Source organism: Amphibalanus amphitrite, unplaced genomic scaffold (genome assembly GCF_019059575.1).
Source record: "Amphibalanus amphitrite isolate SeventyFive unplaced genomic scaffold, NRLGWU_Aamphi_draft 000276F_arrow, whole genome shotgun sequence".
In the NCBI taxonomy this organism is placed as follows: Eukaryota; Metazoa; Arthropoda; class Thecostraca; order Balanomorpha; family Balanidae; genus Amphibalanus; species Amphibalanus amphitrite.
Genome location: NW_024881771.1, coordinates 133,731 through 154,846, shown reverse-complemented (window position 1 = coordinate 154,846; position 21,116 = coordinate 133,731). Strand labels below are relative to the sequence as shown.

At 57.1% G+C, this 21,116-nt stretch overlaps 1 protein-coding gene across 4 annotated transcripts in view; it reads left to right on the top strand.

The window, feature by feature from the left end:
• Positions 1-21,116, top strand: part of LOC122387189 (rap1 GTPase-activating protein 1-like) — a 100,078-nt gene that overhangs the window by 63,837 nt on the left and 15,125 nt on the right. For 2 of the 4 annotated variants that reach the window (XM_043377119.1, XM_043377120.1), the window contains one exon: positions 13,234-13,488. In XM_043377119.1, coding sequence (XP_043233054.1) covers positions 13,234-13,488 — 255 coding nt within the window. Of the gene's footprint in view, positions 1-1,072; positions 1,641-10,321; positions 10,506-13,233; positions 13,489-21,116 lie in introns of those variants that run through there. The other 2 variants (XM_043377122.1, XM_043377121.1) reach the window with 2 other exon arrangements.

Genomic DNA, 21,116 nt, shown 5'->3' with positions numbered 1-21,116 from the left:
GTTTCCAATATGGGCCACCACGGAGAAGCTCAATCATGAGGCGCCAGCTCGCTGGCCTTGCGCCATTTCGCGGCTCGTGACCGATAGTTCGGGTCACGTCAATACCGGTGAATAAGTAGCTGATCGAGGCTGTAATATCGGCCCTCAGGTCAGACTATGGTCTGATTACTTACACATGCCCTCTGCTCACAAGGCCGCTCTCAATTAGGGCGTTAGACAAATGAACTTATCGGCCACATCAGTAAACTATAAAGGTAATTTTAACATCAAGGCGCATATTTCCGTTGATCATATCTAAAACTTTATAAGACGGCATCAAATTCATCAAAACGGCATAAAGACTTATCCGTTTTTATTGAAGGTGTATGCTTGCGTCTTGCTGTTCTGCAATGGTCAAGCTTGTCGTGGCTAAAGAGTATAAAAGACATGCGAAACGTCGTAATGCTGCCCATTTACTGCACAATGCAGGGACTCTGAAAGCCGTTTATCGCTGATTTCGGCTCGCACGGGGCACGCAACCCGAGGAACGGAGACTATCGTGAATCTGGCTTACCATTTTTATTACCAATTTAGCCGGCTCGCTTGTCTTGACGTAATAGCTCGTGCCCGTGTCCCAAGCTAAGCTAGGCATGGCACAAAATCTCAGCTCATCGGATTTCACTTGGAATTTCACCGGGGCTTAGACTGTAATTAAACATTGCTTTTATTTTATGTTTCATCATTACGCATCTCTGAAATAAAGTGCATCGTCTGCTCATGTAGTTAAGCGTACAAATAGACAATATATAGGTATCTCCTGTCGCTCCTCGCACTGTTAGTTACCGTCGACTACCCCAGCATGTCTGATGGCCCGTCAGCCGTCGCCATCCCCCGTTCTCCAGTCCGTAATTATGCTCTCCCACGTCGTCTGGCCGTGCCGCCGCCTGCCGGTAGCCGGCGGTGTTTTATTGTTTCAACCCGGCTGCCGCAGTGTCGGGCCGGGCCAGGTGTCAGGGCGGGGACCCTCCAATGGAGAGCGCCGCGACTGGCCCGACCGGCTCCGAGCCGCCGCGCCGGCCGGGCTAGGCGCAGTGCGCAGGCGCGCTAGTCGGGCAGACGCGGTGCCGGCGCCGCCGCGAGAGGTCGTGTCGTGGTGTACCGCTCGCCGTTCGGGGCTCACAGACAGTCGCTGCCTGTGGAGGATAGTCTGTGGTACAGTGTGGTGAACTGGAAGGATCCTTGAGGAGGATTGGTCAGTGACAGTGATCGGAACCGATCGGAGAGTGAACTACGGCGCCGTGCACTCCGCTCGTCAGTCCGTGCGGCCGGCGCACCCCGTCTCTCCGAGCCGTACCCCGCGTCGTTCCCGTCTCTCGGAGCCGTACCCCGCGTCGTTCCCGTCTCCCCGAGCCCCGGCGTCGTCTATCGTCGGCTCGGCGTGGCGCGCGCTCCCAGGTGTGCCGTATAGCGTCTGTCTGGCCGGCGTGTGGCTCGGCGTCGGCGCGAGGGGCCGTACCTGGGGCATATAGGCGCCGACCGGCCGCCGACCGCCCAGCGTCCCCCGACACACCACGTCGTGAGGTCGGCAGGAGGCGTCCCGCAGAGCTCAGATCACCCTGCTGTCAGCCATGGTATCCAAACGCCAGAAAAACGTACCCAAGGTGAGTCACGAGCTGCGGGGATTATATTGTTACGCTCATGACATTTCTATAATCATGGAGCAGTGGGACGGATTGTCTGCGTTTTTGGCTGTGTTTTGACTCAGATCGGTTGAGTTATGCGGCATCAGCAACAGTTGTGAGTGAGCATCCATCATGCCTCTGATGGTTTCGTGATGCATCCGTGATGGTTTCGTGATACGCTCGTGACGCGTACGTGGCGGGATCGTTACGCGGTCGTGACGGTGGCGCGTCACGGCTGGCGGCAGGGGCGACGCACCCTCCCCCAGCGTCCGTTACGCTCCGCTGCCTGGGGTTGGAACGACGGCACGGAACGCAGCTACTAACTTATGCAGCGGCATAAATTATGACGTTATGGGTGGCATGAGTAAAATACTCATTGCAAGAGTGGCTCATGAGACTTGCAACTCAAGGGTTGCACTTGCAGGCCCCGATTCCTATCATGTTTCAAGCATAATTTAAACTAAATCACGACGGGTAAAAGTCGCTCAACGGCTCCAACGGCGGTTCAACGGTTCAAGCGGTGGCTTAAATTCGAATGGTAGTCTCATGAACAAGATTTTTTCCGCGTTGACAGAACCGAGCCTTGATAGTGAGGCCGTGATAATTAATTCATTAGATATAATTTGAATAGTGTGCATTTTGCGTAATTTAGTCCTCTGGACTTGGTGATTAACTTTTCACTCTTGGTTCTTAATTTTGTGAGCCTTGCGAATGGGCTGTAGGCACTTGCCAACCGCAAGACTTGCATTGCACCCTGAAACAATGCACGTTGGTGCACATGAAGTTAAAAACCCTGTGAACTTCCCACGTTTAAATATCACAATTTGTGGCGTACCGGCTTACTCATCTGTCCTCCGGCAATGCCTGAGGCTCGAGCTCCTCCCATTGTGCGCCACCCCTCCCTGAAACAAACTGCCTGTGTGAATTTGCCGCTTTGTTTTCACGTCAAATCCCAAAGTGCGCTGAATGTTGCCGTCTACCCTGGCAATCTGTGCACGCGTATCCGAGGGCGGGTATCACCGCTAAGCCTGTATCCACGCGTGCCTATCGTTATTGGGCGGGCTCTCCGCATATCGTGTTTTCACTCGGGCTCACCTCCGCTGATAGCGAGTGTGCGAGTGGCGATAACGGCCTATTGGCTTAGTGGAGATGGCAGTCGGCACTGCGTTACTTCCTGTAGATAGAGACCTGTGTTTGTGCGGACCCGGTTGGAATGACATGTGAATTGAGCGATACGTGACAGCAGGCAGAGTGAAAACCGATGAGTTTTTAGACATTGAACGGTAGTACTGTAACGATTGGACAATCCGAAATGGAATCGGCCTGCCTCCAGGCATCCATTGACAGTTGTGGTCGTGTGGAAATCGGTCCGCCGCAGCCCTCGCCGTGGCCTGAGAGCGGTCCGAGGGCGAATCTCAGGCGGCCAGGTGCTCCTCTGGCGCAACAGCACGGCCTTGGCCAGCAGACCTCAGCTCCGATTGCAGAAGCTGCGTCCGCCCGGCCCGGTCACGAACCGGTCGACTTCTTTTCGGTGGTCACGACCGCAGGCGTCCCCCGCTCGGAGCCCGGGCTGAGACCCACCGAGAGCAGGGGAGCGCGCATTCCACACGGCGAGCGTCCCTCGCTCGACTCGCCCGGCGTGCCGGCTCGCCGCCGGCCAGCTCTCCCGGCGCTCTCCCGCAGCCGGCGAGACACGCCAACACATAAATCACGCACTAGCACCGCTCCGCTGCACGGAGCGCTGTTTGTGCAGCCGCTGTCGCTGAGCTGCTCCGTCGGGCGGTGGGCGGTAGGGCGGTAGGGCGGTGGGGACCCGTACCCACGCCGGCGTGAGACCGACCCGTGAGGCCGTCCCCTGCTGAGGCAGTTTGGAGCGGCCCGCGGGCCGTTCCAACTTACCGAAAGGTTGGCTCATACCGGCCCAGCCCGCCCAGCGGCTGCGGGGCGCAGGGCGGAACGTTGGCTCACACCGTTCACCATCCGTGCTAGGTTAAATCCGTGCTATATGGGTAAATCCCATCATCACTCTGCATAGCATATGATCGCTGAAGAGGCCTGTCCGTCACATGTTCAGCTTTTCATCGGTGTCAAAGAAGGCTTAGCCCTGATCCTCTAGCCGCAACGTCTGTAAATGTTCCTGCATATGTGCCAGTGAGACGAATGGATCAGATTAGTTGCATTGATTGCGTTGCACACGCTAGTGTTTCCGGCTAATTTGTGAATTGATTCGTTTCAGTCAACCGTCGGTAGACTTTCCTGATCTTTGAAATCCACTCGTTACTAAAAGGAAAGGAAAGGGAGGAATGCGGACTCGCTGACTGCCTGTGTGAAGGTAGATTAGATATTATCGAACTAGCTTGAACAACCCACTGACTCCCGTCCCCCATTGATCCAAGCCGGTTCCTGTGCCCATCAGCTGACCCGTATCACTCCCGGTGACCCTGTCAGCGGTCCACTGGCTGCGGTGCACCGGATAAGTCCAGCCGGCCCCAATTGAGTTTGTCAGAGTGGCCCGCTGCACTGACGGTTATTGAATGAAGCCGACCGACCGGTGCCGGGTGCGACGCTGCACCCGTCACCGACCCACCCCAACGGCCCGTCCCATTATTGAACTACCGGTTCCCTGTCCCAGTGGACCGAACAAAGGTTTTGTTAGCAGCCTGTGATAAGCTAGAATAGTCTGTGACTTTCAAATTTAATGAATGTTACCAATATACGGTGCATTTGAAATATGGCTGCTTTTGGAGGTTGCAATTATTTTGTTCTGAATAACTCGAATCCATCGGCATTCAAGAGCTTTGTTCGTAACTCATTAGTATTCTCAGTGTCTTGTCCTTTTGCAATGTTAATCCGACTTTGCGCAATGTTTTCGACTCCCTCTGTCTCTCCTTTTCTCCTCTCTTCTTCGTCTCCCTGCCGCCCATCTTCTTCTTCACCCAATCTTCACCGTGCAAATCGAGAGATGGTCCGGGCTGCCCCACTTTGGGCGTCCCTTTCCTCTGCGTCCCGTTACCGTCCCGATCCCACACGCATCTCGGCAGATGAGAGGCGCCGCTGGGGTCACCGGGTCACCCGGGGTCGTGGAGGTCGCGCGGCGGCTGGTGACCCCTGGGGCCGGGTCGTTTAGCCGCCATTAGGAGCTGTTAGGCGGTGATCTGGCCCCGAGTTATTGGCTGCGGACCGATCAGTTAGCCTCTCCCGCGACAATTCAGACGATTGTTCAGGCTATCGCGTAATACCAAGAACCGGGGCGTAAAAATGCTGGCCGCCTTTCCAGGTCTTCCAAATATGGTTTATATCATTGATCGATTTGATATTTTTGGCTTAGCAGCTTGACGGTTCCTGTGAATTTGGCGCTTTTATGGCTGCACGTTATTGAATTTGTTTCACGAGTGGCATTGCCTCTGAAACTAATCAAGAAATGTTAAAAATAGCCAAGAAGGCAATATGAGCTTGATGCTCGTTTGTTACTTCAATGCGATACTGGTGCAGATATGGCGAAAATCGCTAAGACTGAAGCCACTGGTAATTACATTCGCCGATCATCATTATGGTTTGAACATAGGTAGTTCGATTTATTTGTCAAATTATCTCCGTCGTCGCCGTTGTATTTTAGATAACATGGTGCTAATGAGCGAACTAGTGATAACCGATCGTCCTGATCTGGGGACACGTGTGTCCAAGAGCTCATTACACTGACACCAGATAACAGGGCCCTTCGAAGTGCGGGCAGATCGACATAATGAGAAGAGACACAGGCGTATCTGGTTCCCGGTCGCATCAACATCGCTTGCTAATCCCGCTCGGTGCCTGGTATCGTGACACGTTGTCATAAAAAAAGTGTTTTGAATTAAGACAGTATTCGTTGCTTGGTGACCGGGAGTGTTCACGCTATACATCGCATAGCTGACATGTCTCCCTTACATGCCCATCATGCCTCCCTTTCATCTTTTTAAAACCTTTCCCTCACATCATTTCTGAGACAGTTTCACAATCATCGGGCAGCGACGGTCTATTGGTCAGATATCAGACCGGACGCGGCTCCCATCGGTGGGTCAGGGCGTGCCTCGCTCAGCCCGGGACGGCGACAGCGTGGGTCGGGTCCGGTCCGGTCTCCCCTCCCACCGATATAGGCCAGACGGGCCTGGGAGGGTCCTGCCCGGGTGCGCTCGGCCCTGGTCCGTGCCGCTGATTTACATTGGCACGTGGGCGGCGCACCTCGCCCGCTCACGCACGCACGCACGCACGCACGTACGCGCGCCGTCCTCCACCGCGCCCCAGCGAGCGTGAACGGTAAACAGGCGGCACGAGTCGCCCTGTCGCGAGGGGACGCTCCGAGTCTGGTCCCGGCGTGGTCTGGACTCACCCCGGTCCCGACCCAAGGACACAAACGGTCCCCGTCCCCATCTGTCACAGACGACCAATGGCTGCGTCCGTCCTCTCCCAGGTATCCCGCCTATCGGCCGTCCGTCTTTCGGGATTCAAATCGGCGCTACAATCTAACGACGCTGAGCGAAGCATGGTCTCGCCGCTGCGATGTCTCACGCCCTCGACGTCTGTTCACTGGTTGGAAAACTGCTGACCAGGATGTATAGAAAGCCCATAATGGACCGTGTCCTTGGCTCAATGCGGAGCGATCCAGGGCGTTCCGTAATTTCGCTGATGATCATAATTTCCTGGCGTTGTGCGAGTTTGCCGTGGAATTATTAATTTCCATTTTCCCGAGCAATCTTTCAAACTGGAGGGCACTGGTCTCTGGCGTAATGCGTACCCACAAACCTGTTCCTTTCTCCTCCGCTTCACTGATCGGCTTCAGGCCGCGTGCTAAGGTCTGACTGACTCGGGTGGCGAGCCGCCATTTTTACTGCCGCCTGTCGCACCCGGTCGGCTCTGTGTATCGGTGTCGGTCCCTGCAGTCCGCCGCCCCCGCTGTGAGGGCGGACTGGCGGCACGCGGTGCTCGACCATCTGTTGGAGGACAGGGGAGAGCGGGAGGACAGGGGAGGGCGGGAGAAGACTCCCCGCTGGGCAGCTGATGGGTGATGGATGAGTTGGGTGACCTGAGGTCCCGCCTCGACAGACTCACTGGGTTGGTGTGGCCGGTTCCCACGGAGCGAAAACAAGGCGCCATGGAGGTAAACACCCCGAGACCCTCATCCTCGTGAGCGAGCGGCTCAGCCGAGTCTCCTGAGCTGATAATTGATTTGAAATTAACACCGATACGTTGTGAATTGGCCAAATTGACACCGCATGGCTTCGAGCGAGAAGTCTGTGATTGATGATAAAGGCAAAATTAATTCGAGTTAATTGAGAATGTTCCATTCTAGACCTCCAGCTGAGCGCTGGCAATGCTCGATTTTTGAAACGAACACCATCTGCATGTTTTCAAACTCTGTTCTGGGATACCATTTATATTCGGGATCGTCCCGGTTCTGTCAAACTTTGGCCCTGAACGCTCTTCCAGTCGGGGCTCGGACTGGCTGCCTCGTCCTCCATCGGCATTCCACAGACCTCCGCCACTCGCCGGGCCAGCGGCGGCCCCAAATGAATCCTGATGAGACGGCTGCCCGCTCGGCCCGCTCTGTTTGTTTTGTGCGGAATTTTCTGTCCTCAGTTGGACGTCGGCGCACAACTGCATTCTGCGACTTAAATCGACCCCACCGAGTGCAGCCCCAGCTGGCGTTCCGGCGCAGGTGGAGGGCATGGGTGCAGGTAGAGGGGAGACCGAGGGTCGGTGCAGCAGCGTATGGGTCTGATCGACGGGGGTGTGGCGCCCGCACCCCCTAATTGACACGGACACAAACACGCACCGCGTCACAGCAGTCGCGCACACAATGCTACACGGAGCACAAATACCTGTGTGTGACGTGGTCGGCCGCGCCGGGCGGGACGAGGGCGGACAGACACACCCGTCACCGCGTACCCGCTCCGCCCACGTACGGGCATTGAGCCGACACGGTCAGACGAATATGACGCCACGCTTGTCCGAGCTGGCGTCACCACGGTTACGTGTCTGTGAGGGCGGGAGGGGCGCGTGGGGTGCCCACGGGTGCTGCACGGCGCAGTATCCCGGCCGGCCGGAGTTCTGCAGGGCCCGCCCGCCCGGCCGGCCGCCGGTGTCCGCCGCACCTGGGGCGGTGGGAGCCGGTGTGAGCCGCCTTAGGAGCGCCACATAACACCGTGTGACCCGGCCTGGCGGACCGACCGACCCCGGCAGCCTGCGGCACATGGACTGGAGCTCTGTGCCCGACACAGGCTTACCGGCCGACTTATGAGGACGCTGAGCGGCCGGCGGCGCTGGGCCTCGGCCGGGCGAGGCTGGGACCTGGCTGGCTGGGTCCTGCAGGGCGGCCCTCCACTGCGCACCATGCGCGGTCGATGATGTGCCACCTCCCAACTGACGCGGCCGAGTGATGATGTAATGCAGCTCTCTGCACTTCCTGGTCTGGCCTGCCTACTCCAGTGGAGGGTTATTCTTCATGGTAGAATGAACGCCGGAGATCTCCTGGCTCAGGATTCATGGTGAAGACTTTATGCGATGCTGGCATTTCACGCGAGTATTTGTACGCATCCGGTTGAATGCTGCCTGAATGCTCACTGAACCCATGGCTGGTGTATTGAGCGGAAGCAGTTGGAGCGTACCTGACGAATTCGTCGAAACTGTTAGGCCAAAAGTTGATACGAGTGTGGTGAGTCACCTGCAGCACGTAAGGTCAGGCAGGAAGTCGAGTAGGACGTTGTTACAATGTGCAATCATGCGACGCTCCATGCGAGTTTATTTGATTGCAATCTTACGGAGTTTGTTCGTTCAATGAACGAATCACTTTGGGGAACATTAGCTTTGGTATTTAAAGAGCACATAATTTGTCGCAGCTAGCTCGTAAATTTAAAGCACTTTTAACTTCTGGGAATGGTGCAGGTGACAAATTATTCGATTTAGCTCGGTTCTTCTATCTGAGATCCACTTTGGGCATTCTAGCACCTCCTCTAGGTATTTGTCTGGCATAACTTACGAGACGGATCCTGGACGGATGATACCCAGACTGGCGCTGCCGTCGCTCAACAACTTTGTTGTCACATCTCAACGATCCTTGCTTGACATTCAACGTGACTCAGTTCAAGGAAGCGGTGATATACCTAAACAATAAACCTCTTGACGGTTGTATGCATGAAGTGCGTACTGCGCAGTGAGTTTCAGTTTTATTTATACCGTCTCAGTTTGTGTACTTGTGTTTTCCTCGCTGTAATGTGGAGGCTGTCAGTTCCCAATGTCATTGGCCGTATGGCCTGAGTGGCGCGCTCTGACGCCGGATCCACTCTGGCCATTATGCTGATGGCACCCTGCTATCAGCGCGGATCTACCCCAGCAGAGGAGCGTGTTTGCCCTTCCAGCTGAGGGTGTCGGCAGCGGCCCGCCGCGCGGGCCGTCTGCCCCTGACCACCAGCCGCTCTGTGCTGAGTGGCGATGGGGCCGATAGGACGGCGTGCCGCCCCCGCCCCCGCCGCCGCCCCCGCCCGCGGGGACGGGTCCGTGGCACGCCGGCTGCCCTTGGACTGGCCTCTGTCTACACCGCACTCCGCTGACCCGGTAATGAGCCGAGGCGCCGGCGTCGACTGCGACGTAGGTGCGCCGCGGGCCGACGCCCGTCGTCTGCGACGCTGCCCCCGCCGAGAGCTAGAGCAGGCCGTAGGTCACCAGGGCTTGTCGGACGAGCAGCTGTGCTCGCTACAGGCTTTTACCATTGATTGCCCGACTGTGGGACTTCCCTACGTGCCGTGTTGTCTCTTATGGGAATGCGCTTCTGTGTTATTTGGTATATTTTATTCAGCAGTGCGCTTTTTTCCACTTCTGCAGATGTCATAATTGAATGCCAGCGCTAAGTCCCACTGTGCATATTGTTACCGAGAAGAAATTCTATTGGGAAAAGCAGAACCTGATCCATCAGAAATCAAGCTGATCGTGATTGGCATGCTGCATTACCCCCATTTTTCCTTCTTGCTCGCTACCTGCGGTTTTGTGTGGAGAGATGGGATAAACTTGTTACTTACAATGTGCGGAAAGTTGATACTGCAGATCAGAGCCGCTGCACCACTCTGGACAACGTTTGTGGTAATGCGATAAATTCTCATTCCCGCAGTATTGTGCCGCGGCAGCATATTTACCTGCGCTGATAGTCTGTGCCGCAATACACGCCGCCGGCCCGGAGACTGCATCACAGCCGCTAACGACAAAAACGTAACACCGCGCCGTCTCATTACCTGACCGAAATGGACGCACGACAAACAGAACGGCCAGTGTTCTATCGGGCATGGTCTGCTCGGGTGTGCCGTACGGTGTGTTATGGAGTCCTCGGAAAGTACCAACAGCAATGGCAAAAAGTCGCACAAAAAGTGGACCACTTGAGCGCGGCAGAGCGGGTCTGCCACCAGCCAATCGGGTCGCTCCTCCCGGCTCACCAGTCGCTCTTCTCCCCCGTTCTGGGTGGTAAGCCGGAACAGCTTCGTCAGCGTGAGCAGTGCTCCCCTCTGCTGCGGCGTGCGCTCCGCCGGCGCCGTCCGGCCGGAGTCCTTGGCTGAGCGGCGCTCCGCCAGCTGACTGGTCAGGTACACCACGGCGTCACCATGGCGACGGAGGCGGCGGCGCGCGCCGCGGCCCTGGCCGCTGCAGTGACTGGCTGAGCAGGCTGCTGGGGAGAGCTGCTGCGCCGACTGTCCCGGCCGCGCCCGCGCCGCCGCCGCCGCCCTGTTGCCATTTGTGAGGGTCCTCGCGCTGGGGAGCATACGGGAGGAAATGTTCTACCCTGCACCGCAGCCCATCGCGCGACCGGCCCGCACGCCGCTCACGGTATGTCATCTGGGGGCCGCGGAGGGCGGCAGGGCGCCACCCTGGTCTGGGAGGCAGCGGGGAGCCGTGGGATCTGGAGGGGACGCCTCTGTGGGAGTGGGAGCTCACCGTCACGGCGTCACACCTCTGCAGACACGTGGGGAGGTCTGGAGCGCGTGAGACAGCGCCCCACGCAGACTAAACAGAGGGTGGTCCGTGCGGCCTTTGTTTCGATCCTGGTGGTGGGGTTGGGGTGCAGCGCTGCACGTGTGGAGTGACGCGACGCCGAGCGGGACCCAGGAAACGTCACTCACTCGGTGGAGGGGTAACGGGACAAAGCAGAGCGTAACTCAATTTGCGGCCGGATGGCACTGCTTATAGCAGGCTGCTATAGCGGCAGGATGGTGAATATACTCAGTTACGTTTTGTTACACGGTCTTGTGATATGTTGGATTTTATCAATGAGACATGTAATTTGATATCAATGATATTTCTTCGACTGCCCAGTGGCTCCGCAACTACACACAATTGTGTCACTGGTAATTGACTTCTTTTGTTGTCTTCAAATTCACGCGAAGCTGGGCTGCAGCCGCTTCTAGCTACCCATCGATAACCTTTCAATAGCCACTGCTCTGTGTTTGGAGCGGTTATACCTTGGAGTGCTAGTCCGCCGGACAACCTGTGGGCTGTGACGCACGCGGGGCCGCTACTGGCAGCGGGCTGCAGCCGACAGCCAGCCTGCTGAACCGGCCGTGAGTCACCCTCCCTCTACCCTCCGCTCCACACTCTACCCGGCCCCTCACCTGCCCCTGAAGAATGGGGACTGCGGACGACCGCCACCTTGACATTGACCCCGCTCGGGCCCCGACGATCGGCGTCAGTGCGGCCGGCCGGTCGGCGACTGTTTAATTCGTCGCCATGACGACGGGCCATCGATTTCAGCGTGATTTCGAGATGAGTTTAGCGGCCGAGGGTCGCACTGGCCGCGGCGCCGGCTGCCAGACGCTGGGGGAGGGGGGGGGGAGGTAGTGGAGCGGATCGGCGTCCCATTTATCCAGCAAACCTTGGCAGGACGAGCGGTGCGCGCGCTCAGGCGACCCTGTATGTGTCCGTGAACACCTCCAAAATGGCGGCCCGAACCGACTCGGCCAGCCAGGTCGGAACGGGCACGAGGGGACCGGGGCTGCCTTGAAACCGGGCCCGCCGCCAGCGTAGCGTTAAACAGCCGTGCCAAATGGTCCGGGGACTGCCACCTCGACTGGGACTCCGGTCTTGTCCGGTTCTATGGCCGAGGCCGGACCTCGTGTCTCCCCAACCCGCTATCAGCTGCCCGCGGGCTGTTGACTCGGCTCTCCCAATATGGCTGCCGAGTGCGGAGTGCAGCAGCCGCTGAGATCCCTCCCGCAGCCGATGTGAGTGCACAGACAGAGCTGCAGCAGCCGGTGGCCCCGTCCCCCCGGAGGCCGATTTGCCGGAATCCGCCCGGAGCGCGGTCAGTTAGACAGATATGACCCATCCAGCGTCCCTTCCGGTCGTCATTCTGAGCAACGGCCTGTCTCGCGGCGACCGCAGGCCATTTGCTGAGTCCGCCTAGGTGTACAATTTCATAGAGCAGCAATGCTGTTAGTGTGCAGACATGGGTTTCCAGACAGATGTCTGTGCGGAAATTGGGTAAACCGCCCATCTGTCAACACTCTAGGAAAGATAAACAGAACTCCGATGCAATTAAGGCCCGAGATGTTGACCGTGAGGCGACTGTTGACCGGCCCGTCTGGCCGGCCGGCCGGCGCCTGGTGGACGTTTGGGTCGTGTTGGGAGCGGCGTCCGACGGACTGTCGTCAGGCCGGACGATGGAGGTCGTCGGACGACATTATGGATTTTCAGAGCTCGCTGCGATTTACGGTCCGCTCGGCACTGCCATTATTCCAAGCGGTCCAGTCGGTCCGTCCGTCCGTCCGTCCATCCGTCCGTCCGTCCGTTCGTTCGTTCGTTCGTTCGTCCCATCGGACCTACGAGACGGCGGCGACGAAGGCGGCGCGGCGAGGGAATATCTTGCGTCGGACACGCTCCCAAGGGACACAGCGTGTCCAGAAAACGCCGCGCCGAGCCTCTCTGACAGTGAGATTTAGGGACAATTACTGGTCGCAGCTGGCGGCACCGGACGGCGGCGCCACAGCCGTCTCTCGGTTTGGAGAGGGATGCGGCGAGAGGAAGGGAGGTAGGGAAGAGAGGGAGGAGAGAGGGGATCGTGTGAAGTGCCGGCGGAAGGAAGAGGCGCTGCAGTTTACTGGCGGCAGTCTGTGTGGCGCCGCTCCTTTCTCTGCCCCCGGCCCCGACCCGGCCGCCGCGTGCTGACGGTGACCTCGAAGGGCAAAAAGCCACCACTGCTTACGGCATCAGCCACCGAGCCGGGCTGGGACGGGAAGCTATCTCACGCACTCTACACAACTGTCAGGAGGCTACTATTAGCGAGTCAGCCAAACGTATCTCCCCAGGACGCTTTCCATATTCGTCGCTTTTTGTTACATGATTTTCGTTGCACTTCTCGCTTTGAGCTTTCTTACGATCAATCACCATCAATGCTGCACCATTAACCATCCATCGTGCTGTTCTCCACTTGTTGTGTCCGCCTGTTGCTCTTCATAACACCAATATTGACATTCTACTGACGATAAATCGCCGCTGTATTTCGCTGTCATCTAACGCGCTACAAACCCTTCACCTCGTCTCTCCCTCCGTCTGTTTTCAGCCGTCGAAGGAGGACCCGCCGAAGCCGCCGCCCGACAAGCGGTGTCCGTCCGAGATGCTGCAGCAGGCGCTGCGCCGAGGCCCGCCCTACCCCATGGTGCTCACCAGGCCTGACGACGAGTACTGGGTGGACGGAACCGAGCACGACACGCCGCTGGACGCGCGCGGCGAGCCCGTGCTGCCCGCGCACAGCTGGAAGCCAAAGATCGAGTGCGACGAGACGGCCAAGTGCTACCGGAGACACTTCCTCGGCAAGGTAGGTCGAGTTGGTGGGTGGGTCGGATCGCTGGATCAGGTCAGTGGGTCAGGTCATGCAGAAAATGCTGCATACATTACGAGCAAATATGATGAGGGAGAGAATTAATAGGGAGGGATTAAGCTGAATGAGTGTTTTTGCAATATCTTGGCAGATACAATTTTAAGCAGTTGCAAATATTATTGCGCACAAACACATCTGCGCACCAAGATGTCCGAAACGATCGGTCTATTCTTGTCCCTCGTGCATTATTGAAGCCCATCCAATCACCATAAGAGGAGCGGTAAACAGGGGTCGCGTATGACCACATCTGCGCATCACGGGCCGTCGGCCATTGTCCTCGGCGGCGGCGTCTCCATCTTCCCATCGCTCACGCACTGCGACGACGAGCGCTGACAAAAACCCACACGTCGACGAGAATCGAGCGCGCACAAAAACGCCTCCGGTCGCGGCGGCGCCGGGGGCTCCGCGCTTTGCGGTCGCCGCCGCTCCCCCGGGGCGCGACTCTGCCGCTCGAACTAGAGAGGCTAGGAAAGACCGGCTGGGTTATTGACAGTGGCGCAGACGTGTTTACTGAGCCAGACGCGTGAATGCGCGAGAGACGACCTAGATTGGGCTGATTGAAAGGCACAAATATCATTTGCTTGACATTAAGGGCCGCCTGAATGCTGCTAATTGCGCAGAAATGACCTGTTTATTTTAGCGTTGCATGACGAGAATATTGTCAGTAGATTTTGGATTTTTGAGATAAACACGAAATAATTTGATTGCAACTTATCGTACCTACGCAAATTGCCATCATTATATGAGGGGGAAAAACAAACCAAACTATCTCTCAGGATCAATGCCAACTTTTGTTGGAACCGGGTACCTACCTTGGACCCACATTAGATTATCATTTGTTATGCATTTCGGATCTATTGTTATTTTGATAACTTTAGCATGAAGTGCTTCTTTATTAATTAATGCATTTGCAAACTTAACGAGAAACTCTTTTTAAACCTAATAAACTATTCGTGGAAAATTTGGGTGACAAACACATCTGAAATTGACGTTTTCGTGTGGTGTTTCAATACGGGCAAAGTGAGCGACGTGACCAGATTTTCAGCTGAATGTCTTATTAAACTTCAGCATTGATACACGTACAAGCTGCCAAAGAAGCAAGCAAGCCGCCTGAAAAAGTCGGGCTGGTAAACATCCCACTGCACCTGCGTTTGAAGTCTCTTGCAATGATTTTCCGTCGTGTAACATAACACTTACCTCCCAATGACGCATATATTTTCCTTTGGAGCAGCCCTTGGGCTTTAATCAAAGGAGAAATAATAATAGATAAAGCTGCACATCCCGTCCGTTTCATCTCTGCGCTACGAGAGACGAGGAGGGCTCTCGAGTCAGGATGAGATTTCTGCCCCCGGGGCGGTCACGTTGCCCGGTACGTGCCGGCTGTTGTGCGTGTCAGTGTTTGCACGTGCTGGGTGCCTCTGGGGGGACAGGTGGGTCCCCCGGCGCTCGCCCGCCACCTGGCGGATTCCTCGGAGGGCAGCTGATAGGGCGGCGTGGCCCGGGCGGATGGAGGACGGGCGGGGAATGCGGCCCGGCCCAGCTGCCGCCGCCGCCGCCATATACGGTGTGAGCCGGCTGTCCGCCCCCACCACAGGCACGCCAGCTGACACCTCCGGCGGGACATCTGTAGACCGTCCCCTTTCGACTCCCCTCACCCAGTCTGCCCCTCTTCCTCCGTTCTCCCCTGCCCGCCTCCCCTGACACTGCGGACCGCCCCGCCGGAAGGACTCGGCCGCTCCCCGGCTTCTATCCGCCCACCGCGATCCCCTCACCCTCTCCGCTGTCTCCGCCGCAATCCCCTCACCCCGTTCGGCTGTCTCCGCCCTGGCCTGCCCACCTGCCACCGGTCTTCGGTCGCACCGCACCCGCCCCTCGTTAGCTAATCTCGCGTTTCCGCGAGGGAATGTCGGGTAATTAGTCGGCGGGCGCGGATGGGTGACTCGAGCCCGGCCGGATGTCAGAGCAAGGATGGGTAGATTTCCGGTCAGTATCGAACCGCGGCCACCTGCACCATGTAAGGGTTAGAACACGACTGAACGAATCAATACGACGCGAAACGGCACAACAGGAAATAAGGCAACACAACAGGACACGACTGAGTGGCCGTCGAGGGGTCCTCAATATCAACGTTCGTTGCCCGCTGAAAATAATAACAAATTAAATGGACGAAAATTAAATAACCCCAAAATTGCTCAAACATAAAAGGTTTGATATAAAATAACACAGTCAAAACGTTCCAAGGACTATACCCCTTTGAGAGTTCTAGACCAGACTCAAGCCAAACACGGGTCGGGGCAGTCCGCCGAGTGTTTGGAGCACCTCAACATCCGACTGGTCCGTCTGAGTGGCACGGCACGGCGCGGCACCGGCTGGGTCGTGTCGGCCCGGCGCTCTATTGATCCCCGCGCGCTGGAGAGTCCTGCCTGCCTTCACAACACACCCGTGTCACGCGCGGTGGCTCACCGCTGAAAACTCTCCACTGGAGGGCTCTTTGGACCCGCACCGATCGCCTCCGGTAGAAGCGCCAACCGACCTGCACCCTCGCGCACCCACTGACAGACACTCTGCACCCATCGACCTTCACTCCGCGGCACCCACTGACAGGCACCCTGCCCCCAACGGTCTGGCACCCATTCCCATCATTCAGGCACCCGAGCCCAACTGATGATTCTAATGCAAGGTAGCTACCTGGGTGGTCTGAATCCGGGCGGGCTGCAGTGGCACCGCACGCTATGAAATCCCTCCTCATGAATCCGAGAGGCCGGTTCGTGCCGTTCCCAGTCGGGCGCGATGTGCTGCTAAAGCGGCATGGTAACGTTGATGGCGGCACATCCGTGCCATTTCGGTAGAAGCGTCTAAGCTCCGCTTGGTAGCAGGCGCGTGTCTGAGGGCCGTTTGAGCGCAACGTATCCCGGGGCAGGTGCGTCCAGAAATACTCCCGCTAATGAATGGATTTTATGTGCGAGGCAGGTGGGCGCTACCGGCTGGTCGCGGCAGCGCCCGTCGCGGTGCCAACCGGAGCGAGCGAGCGACTCACATCTCCTCCCTGACTAGCCTGTTTAGAGTTGTGTAGAGTCAGTCAGAGTCGTGTCGAGTCATCCAGAGTCGCCCAAAGTTTATCCAGAGCCGTGTCGAGTCGTGCCGGTCTCAGCGGGAGACCGAGGCCCGAACTCGGCGCGGCGCTGCGGGCTGATGCTCGGGCTGATACCCGCCGCTCTCTGAGGGCAGGCCAGCGGCGTCTCTGAGCTAGCTGTGGTATGTGTGCCACGGGCCGACCGGCCCGGCCGAGCCAGCTGCAACTGTGCCATCCGGGTCACACTGGGTCAACGGGCGGAGCTGGCGGCGGGAGGGAGAGGGTGGAATGAGAGGAGAGAGAGAGAGAGAGAGAGAGAGAGAGAGAGAGAGAGAGAGAGAGAGAGAGAGAGAGAGAGAGAGAGAGAGAGAGAGAGAGAGAGAGAGAGAGAGAGAGACGAGGATGGAGAGGAGGATGACGTGGCTTGACGTTCGATCTTGGTGATGAGGGGCGAGCTTTCATTCAACATCCCAGTCTTCTAAAACTCAATCCTCTTAAACCTCTGGCAAACAATTGCTTATACCCGTTGCGGAATCCACGGCCAACTCGTCATTGAACACACTGAGCACGCGTCGCGGCACCTGGCCTCCTTATCAGAGGCCATCCTCAGAGGCGAGCACTGCGGTCAACTGAAGGTAAACAGGTTCCGTCCGCGGGCCGTCCGCCCTGCCGGGTGCCGGTGAAAGCTGGTGCGCTGTGACCGCAGGTCGACGGGTTGCCTCTGCCGCCGCCCGGTGCCATATCCTGCCGTATAGCTGCCCTGCCGCGACTGCTGCTCAGTGATTCATGGTGGACATTGCAGCTGGTGTTACCGGTGTCATGCAGTAGAAATGAGGGTGTGGTTATGAGCAGCTCGTGGCTCTCTGGTGTGCTGGTTAATAACCATGGCTCGTATATTGCCGGCACGGGCTATTGCCGGACTCCCAGGTAAAGGGACGGTGAGATGATACCATTTCATTAATGTAAGAGCTGCGCAGCCTGTCTGGAAAACGACCGTCCTGGATGGAAAGAAATGGTTATTGCTTTTCTGAAAACTGATGGGACGGATTCTGACGCTCAGAAGGTCACAGTCATTTATCAGTTTGACCGACTACATCTGTTTCTACTAACTACAGTCCAACATCTGAACATATGTTGGGTGGCAGTCGGCAATGCGCTGGGACGTACGGTTCTCGAGCGGTACCTATCTGACGGCGCTGGGGGCCACGGTTCAGAGAAGGTGTGGTGCCGCCTCCAGCGGTCTGACACACCTCTCCTTCGCACCTGCCTAGATCGGTCAGCGGCGGGTGACCCAGATCGGCAGCCATTGGGTCGGCCCGGTGCGGCGGGAGCCGCAGACCGGTCCCGGGCCGAGCTGGCTCCTCTGGGAGTTGTGAGACGGAGAACACCCGTAGACGACGTCCGCTGGGATAGACAGACTGCAGGCACGAAGCAGACCCCGGAGGACAGTCAGTCCGCGGCTGAGGTGCGCCCCTGGAAGGGACAGTGTGAGGCCAAGGTCGCGGCACGAAGGACGCACCCGTTTTTGTTCCGTGACCCTACCGGCTACGGGGCCGCTGCCGCACGTTCAGGCCAGACTCCTTCCATACATGCACAGAGAATGGAGAGGATGACAGACGGGTCTTCCGTCCAGCTTTTTCTGGCACTGGGAAAGAAATCGATCGTTTGGGCCATACGAAATGAACTGGTTTTCACTCAGCTGGGCGTCTCGAAGTGGACAATTTCTGAGCTGATGCCCCAGTGAGATGAATTACATACCATTCAGGAGCATGCTGAGATCGGGCACACGAAACGGAACTTCTGAACGCTGTAGAATGGTCGTCACTCTCTGAATCAGTGTGAAACTGACTGATTGTGACAGAGTGCCTCGAAGTAGCGTCGATCACCAAAAGGTCTCAATACGAGCCCAGCACATCGATTAACGTCAGCCGGGACTTTGGTGCCGACTTCGGGCATAGAGCTGTTGTTGTTTTCTGAGCCATCTTCGAAAGCCCCTACGGCCGCTATGGAGATGATATCTCGAGGGTCAGAAGCGTATTTCAATGGTTCTGATGATTGAGGTTAATGGCTGCGGTTTCAACGTCTCTCTCTCTCTCTCTCTCTCTCTCTCTCTCTCTCTCTCTCTCTCTCTCTCTCTCTCTCTCTCTCTCTCTCTCTCTCTCTCTCTCTCTCTCTCTCTCTCTCTCTCTCTCTCTCTCTCTCTCTCTCTCTCTCTCTCTCTCTCTCTCTCTCTCTCTCTCTCTCTCTCTCTCTCTCTCTCTCTCTCTCTCTCTCCCTCTCCCTCCTCTATCTCTCTCCCTCCCACTTCCCGCGTCTCACTCCTTCCTTTTCTTTTTTTTTAATTCTTCCTTTATCAGTCTCCTACCGAAGTTCACAAAGTAGTGACCACAGAGCGTGCCGAGAACTGCAGTTCCATGCATCATCAATACCCACTACGGGCGGTGAGGGCAGACAGCCGAGCCCCCGACACGTGAGGTCGTCATAGTTAGCCGAGTCTGACGACGTTCGACACAGCGGGTGTGGTCGCTCGTGACGCACACCTCGCTCAATGCTCCAATAGAGCCTCTGTCACTTGGGTCGCTACCTGTGCCGTCGTCAGTGTCTGTGCTGGCACTATGACTTCTGAGCAATGCTTGTTTATCCAGCCTCTCGGCGCTGCTGAGGGCTCGTCTCTCACGTTTTTTGGCCGGCACGTGTATCGACGGCGCCATGAAAGCGGTGATTGTCTGTGACAGGAGCGGCGGCTGCGCTGATCAGGCGGTGGCAGCGCTTCGCCGTGTCACTTTTAGCGGACAGCGAAAGGTAACGAGCAGCCCTGGTCTCGTTAGCGCCGTAATGATGCAGAGCGACAGGGAGACGTGCACGCCACGGCGGCGACAGCGGAGCCACTCAGTACTTCTGGGTACCCGGCGATTGGAGTAATTCGACGTCCGGGACCAAGCTCCGAGAAAACGGTCCTGAGTGTCATTGTCGTTTTGTCTGGATGAATTGCACATCAAAATCTCAGGTCTGGCAGCCGTACGGTCGATTGCGACTGGGATCTGGTGTCGTAACTGCAAGCAAAATGTGCCAATAATTCAATGGATGACAAGACTGATGGTTACTTTGAACATGCATTTGATCGCAATCAAAAGTCATTCGTTCAGAAGTTCGTGGCTGTACAAGTTATGCTTGCTTTTATGCAACTCATGAATGCCTCAATAAATCCACGAGACGGAACCGGGTCAGTGATATATCAACAGTCTGTGTCACGGGCACGTCTTCAAAGACCAAGGCCGCCACCGCGGGACAACATGGGAGAAGCAGCGCGTAACCACGCCACGCACCCGGGCTCGTGAACCGGGTCATCTGTTGTGAACGGGCGCCAGGGCGTGAGCACCGCTGCTCGCGCACAAACGGTGCTCCGTAAACGTGACACCACGCGTCGGTGCCCGTGCGCTAGACCATGGCTGTTTCTGCCCGCCGCTCCACCGTCAACTGTGAACCGTCCACAGTCCACCGTCCACACTTCACCATCCACAGTTCACCGTCCACACTCCACAGTCCACCGTCCACACTCCACAGTCCAGCTCCTGTCCTCGGTCCGGCACTGGCTTGTATCTAATGAGGGCCGACGCCCTGTGTGCAGAGGCTCACTTCCCTCCGCACTTTCGAGGAGGGGAGAACAATAGCCTGGGTGTGCCGCCGCGCGGCCGTCCCATGACCTCTGACCCATCCGAGCGATGACGGAGGACCGTCCCCTGTCCCTCTACCTGAGGACCAACTCGACTGCGGCCTCCCTAGGGCGACCGAGCCAAATGACTGCACTCCGAAACACATAGCCCGAGCGCTGGTCCATTATTCATGTGTTTCTCCAGTTTATAAACGAATTGAACCGCTATTCAAAGGGCTGCTAGGTCACAGGCGGACGACGCTACTGTCTTGAAGATGAATGATTCATGAGGCGGCGGCATTATGTATCCGGAGGGACAGCATGGGTGACGCCAGCCGCTGGAGGTCGTCTCGTGATCGCTATCTTTGTCACGACCTCAGCTGCCGGCCTCCCGAGGGCACTGGTAACCCAGCACGCTCTCTGATGGATCGAAGTTTTACCTGACTGGTCCTGAGACTGGTCCGAGTCTGACCTTGCTGACCCCAGCCTGTCCTTCGGGCTTGGCTACAGGGGCATAACTTGAGCCGGGCATTTCAAAGGTTTTCATGTTTCCCTTTGGCCGACCTGACCCTACATAGAGTTGCCCCCGCTATGCAATCGTCATTATTCAACATAATGAGCACCATGGAAATCAACACCACTCACTCTCCTGTCTCATAGTCACCCACATCCTCTAGGTCACCTCCTTCGTCACTCACATCCACTGGACTACATCCACTGTCTGCAGTTGACCACATCCACATCCACCCCCTCCACCTCCGCGTCCGCCGGGCCGGTCGCGGTGGCCGCTGCCTTCCGCATTGTTTTCCGTTATTAGCGGCACGGCGCCAGTCTGCTGTT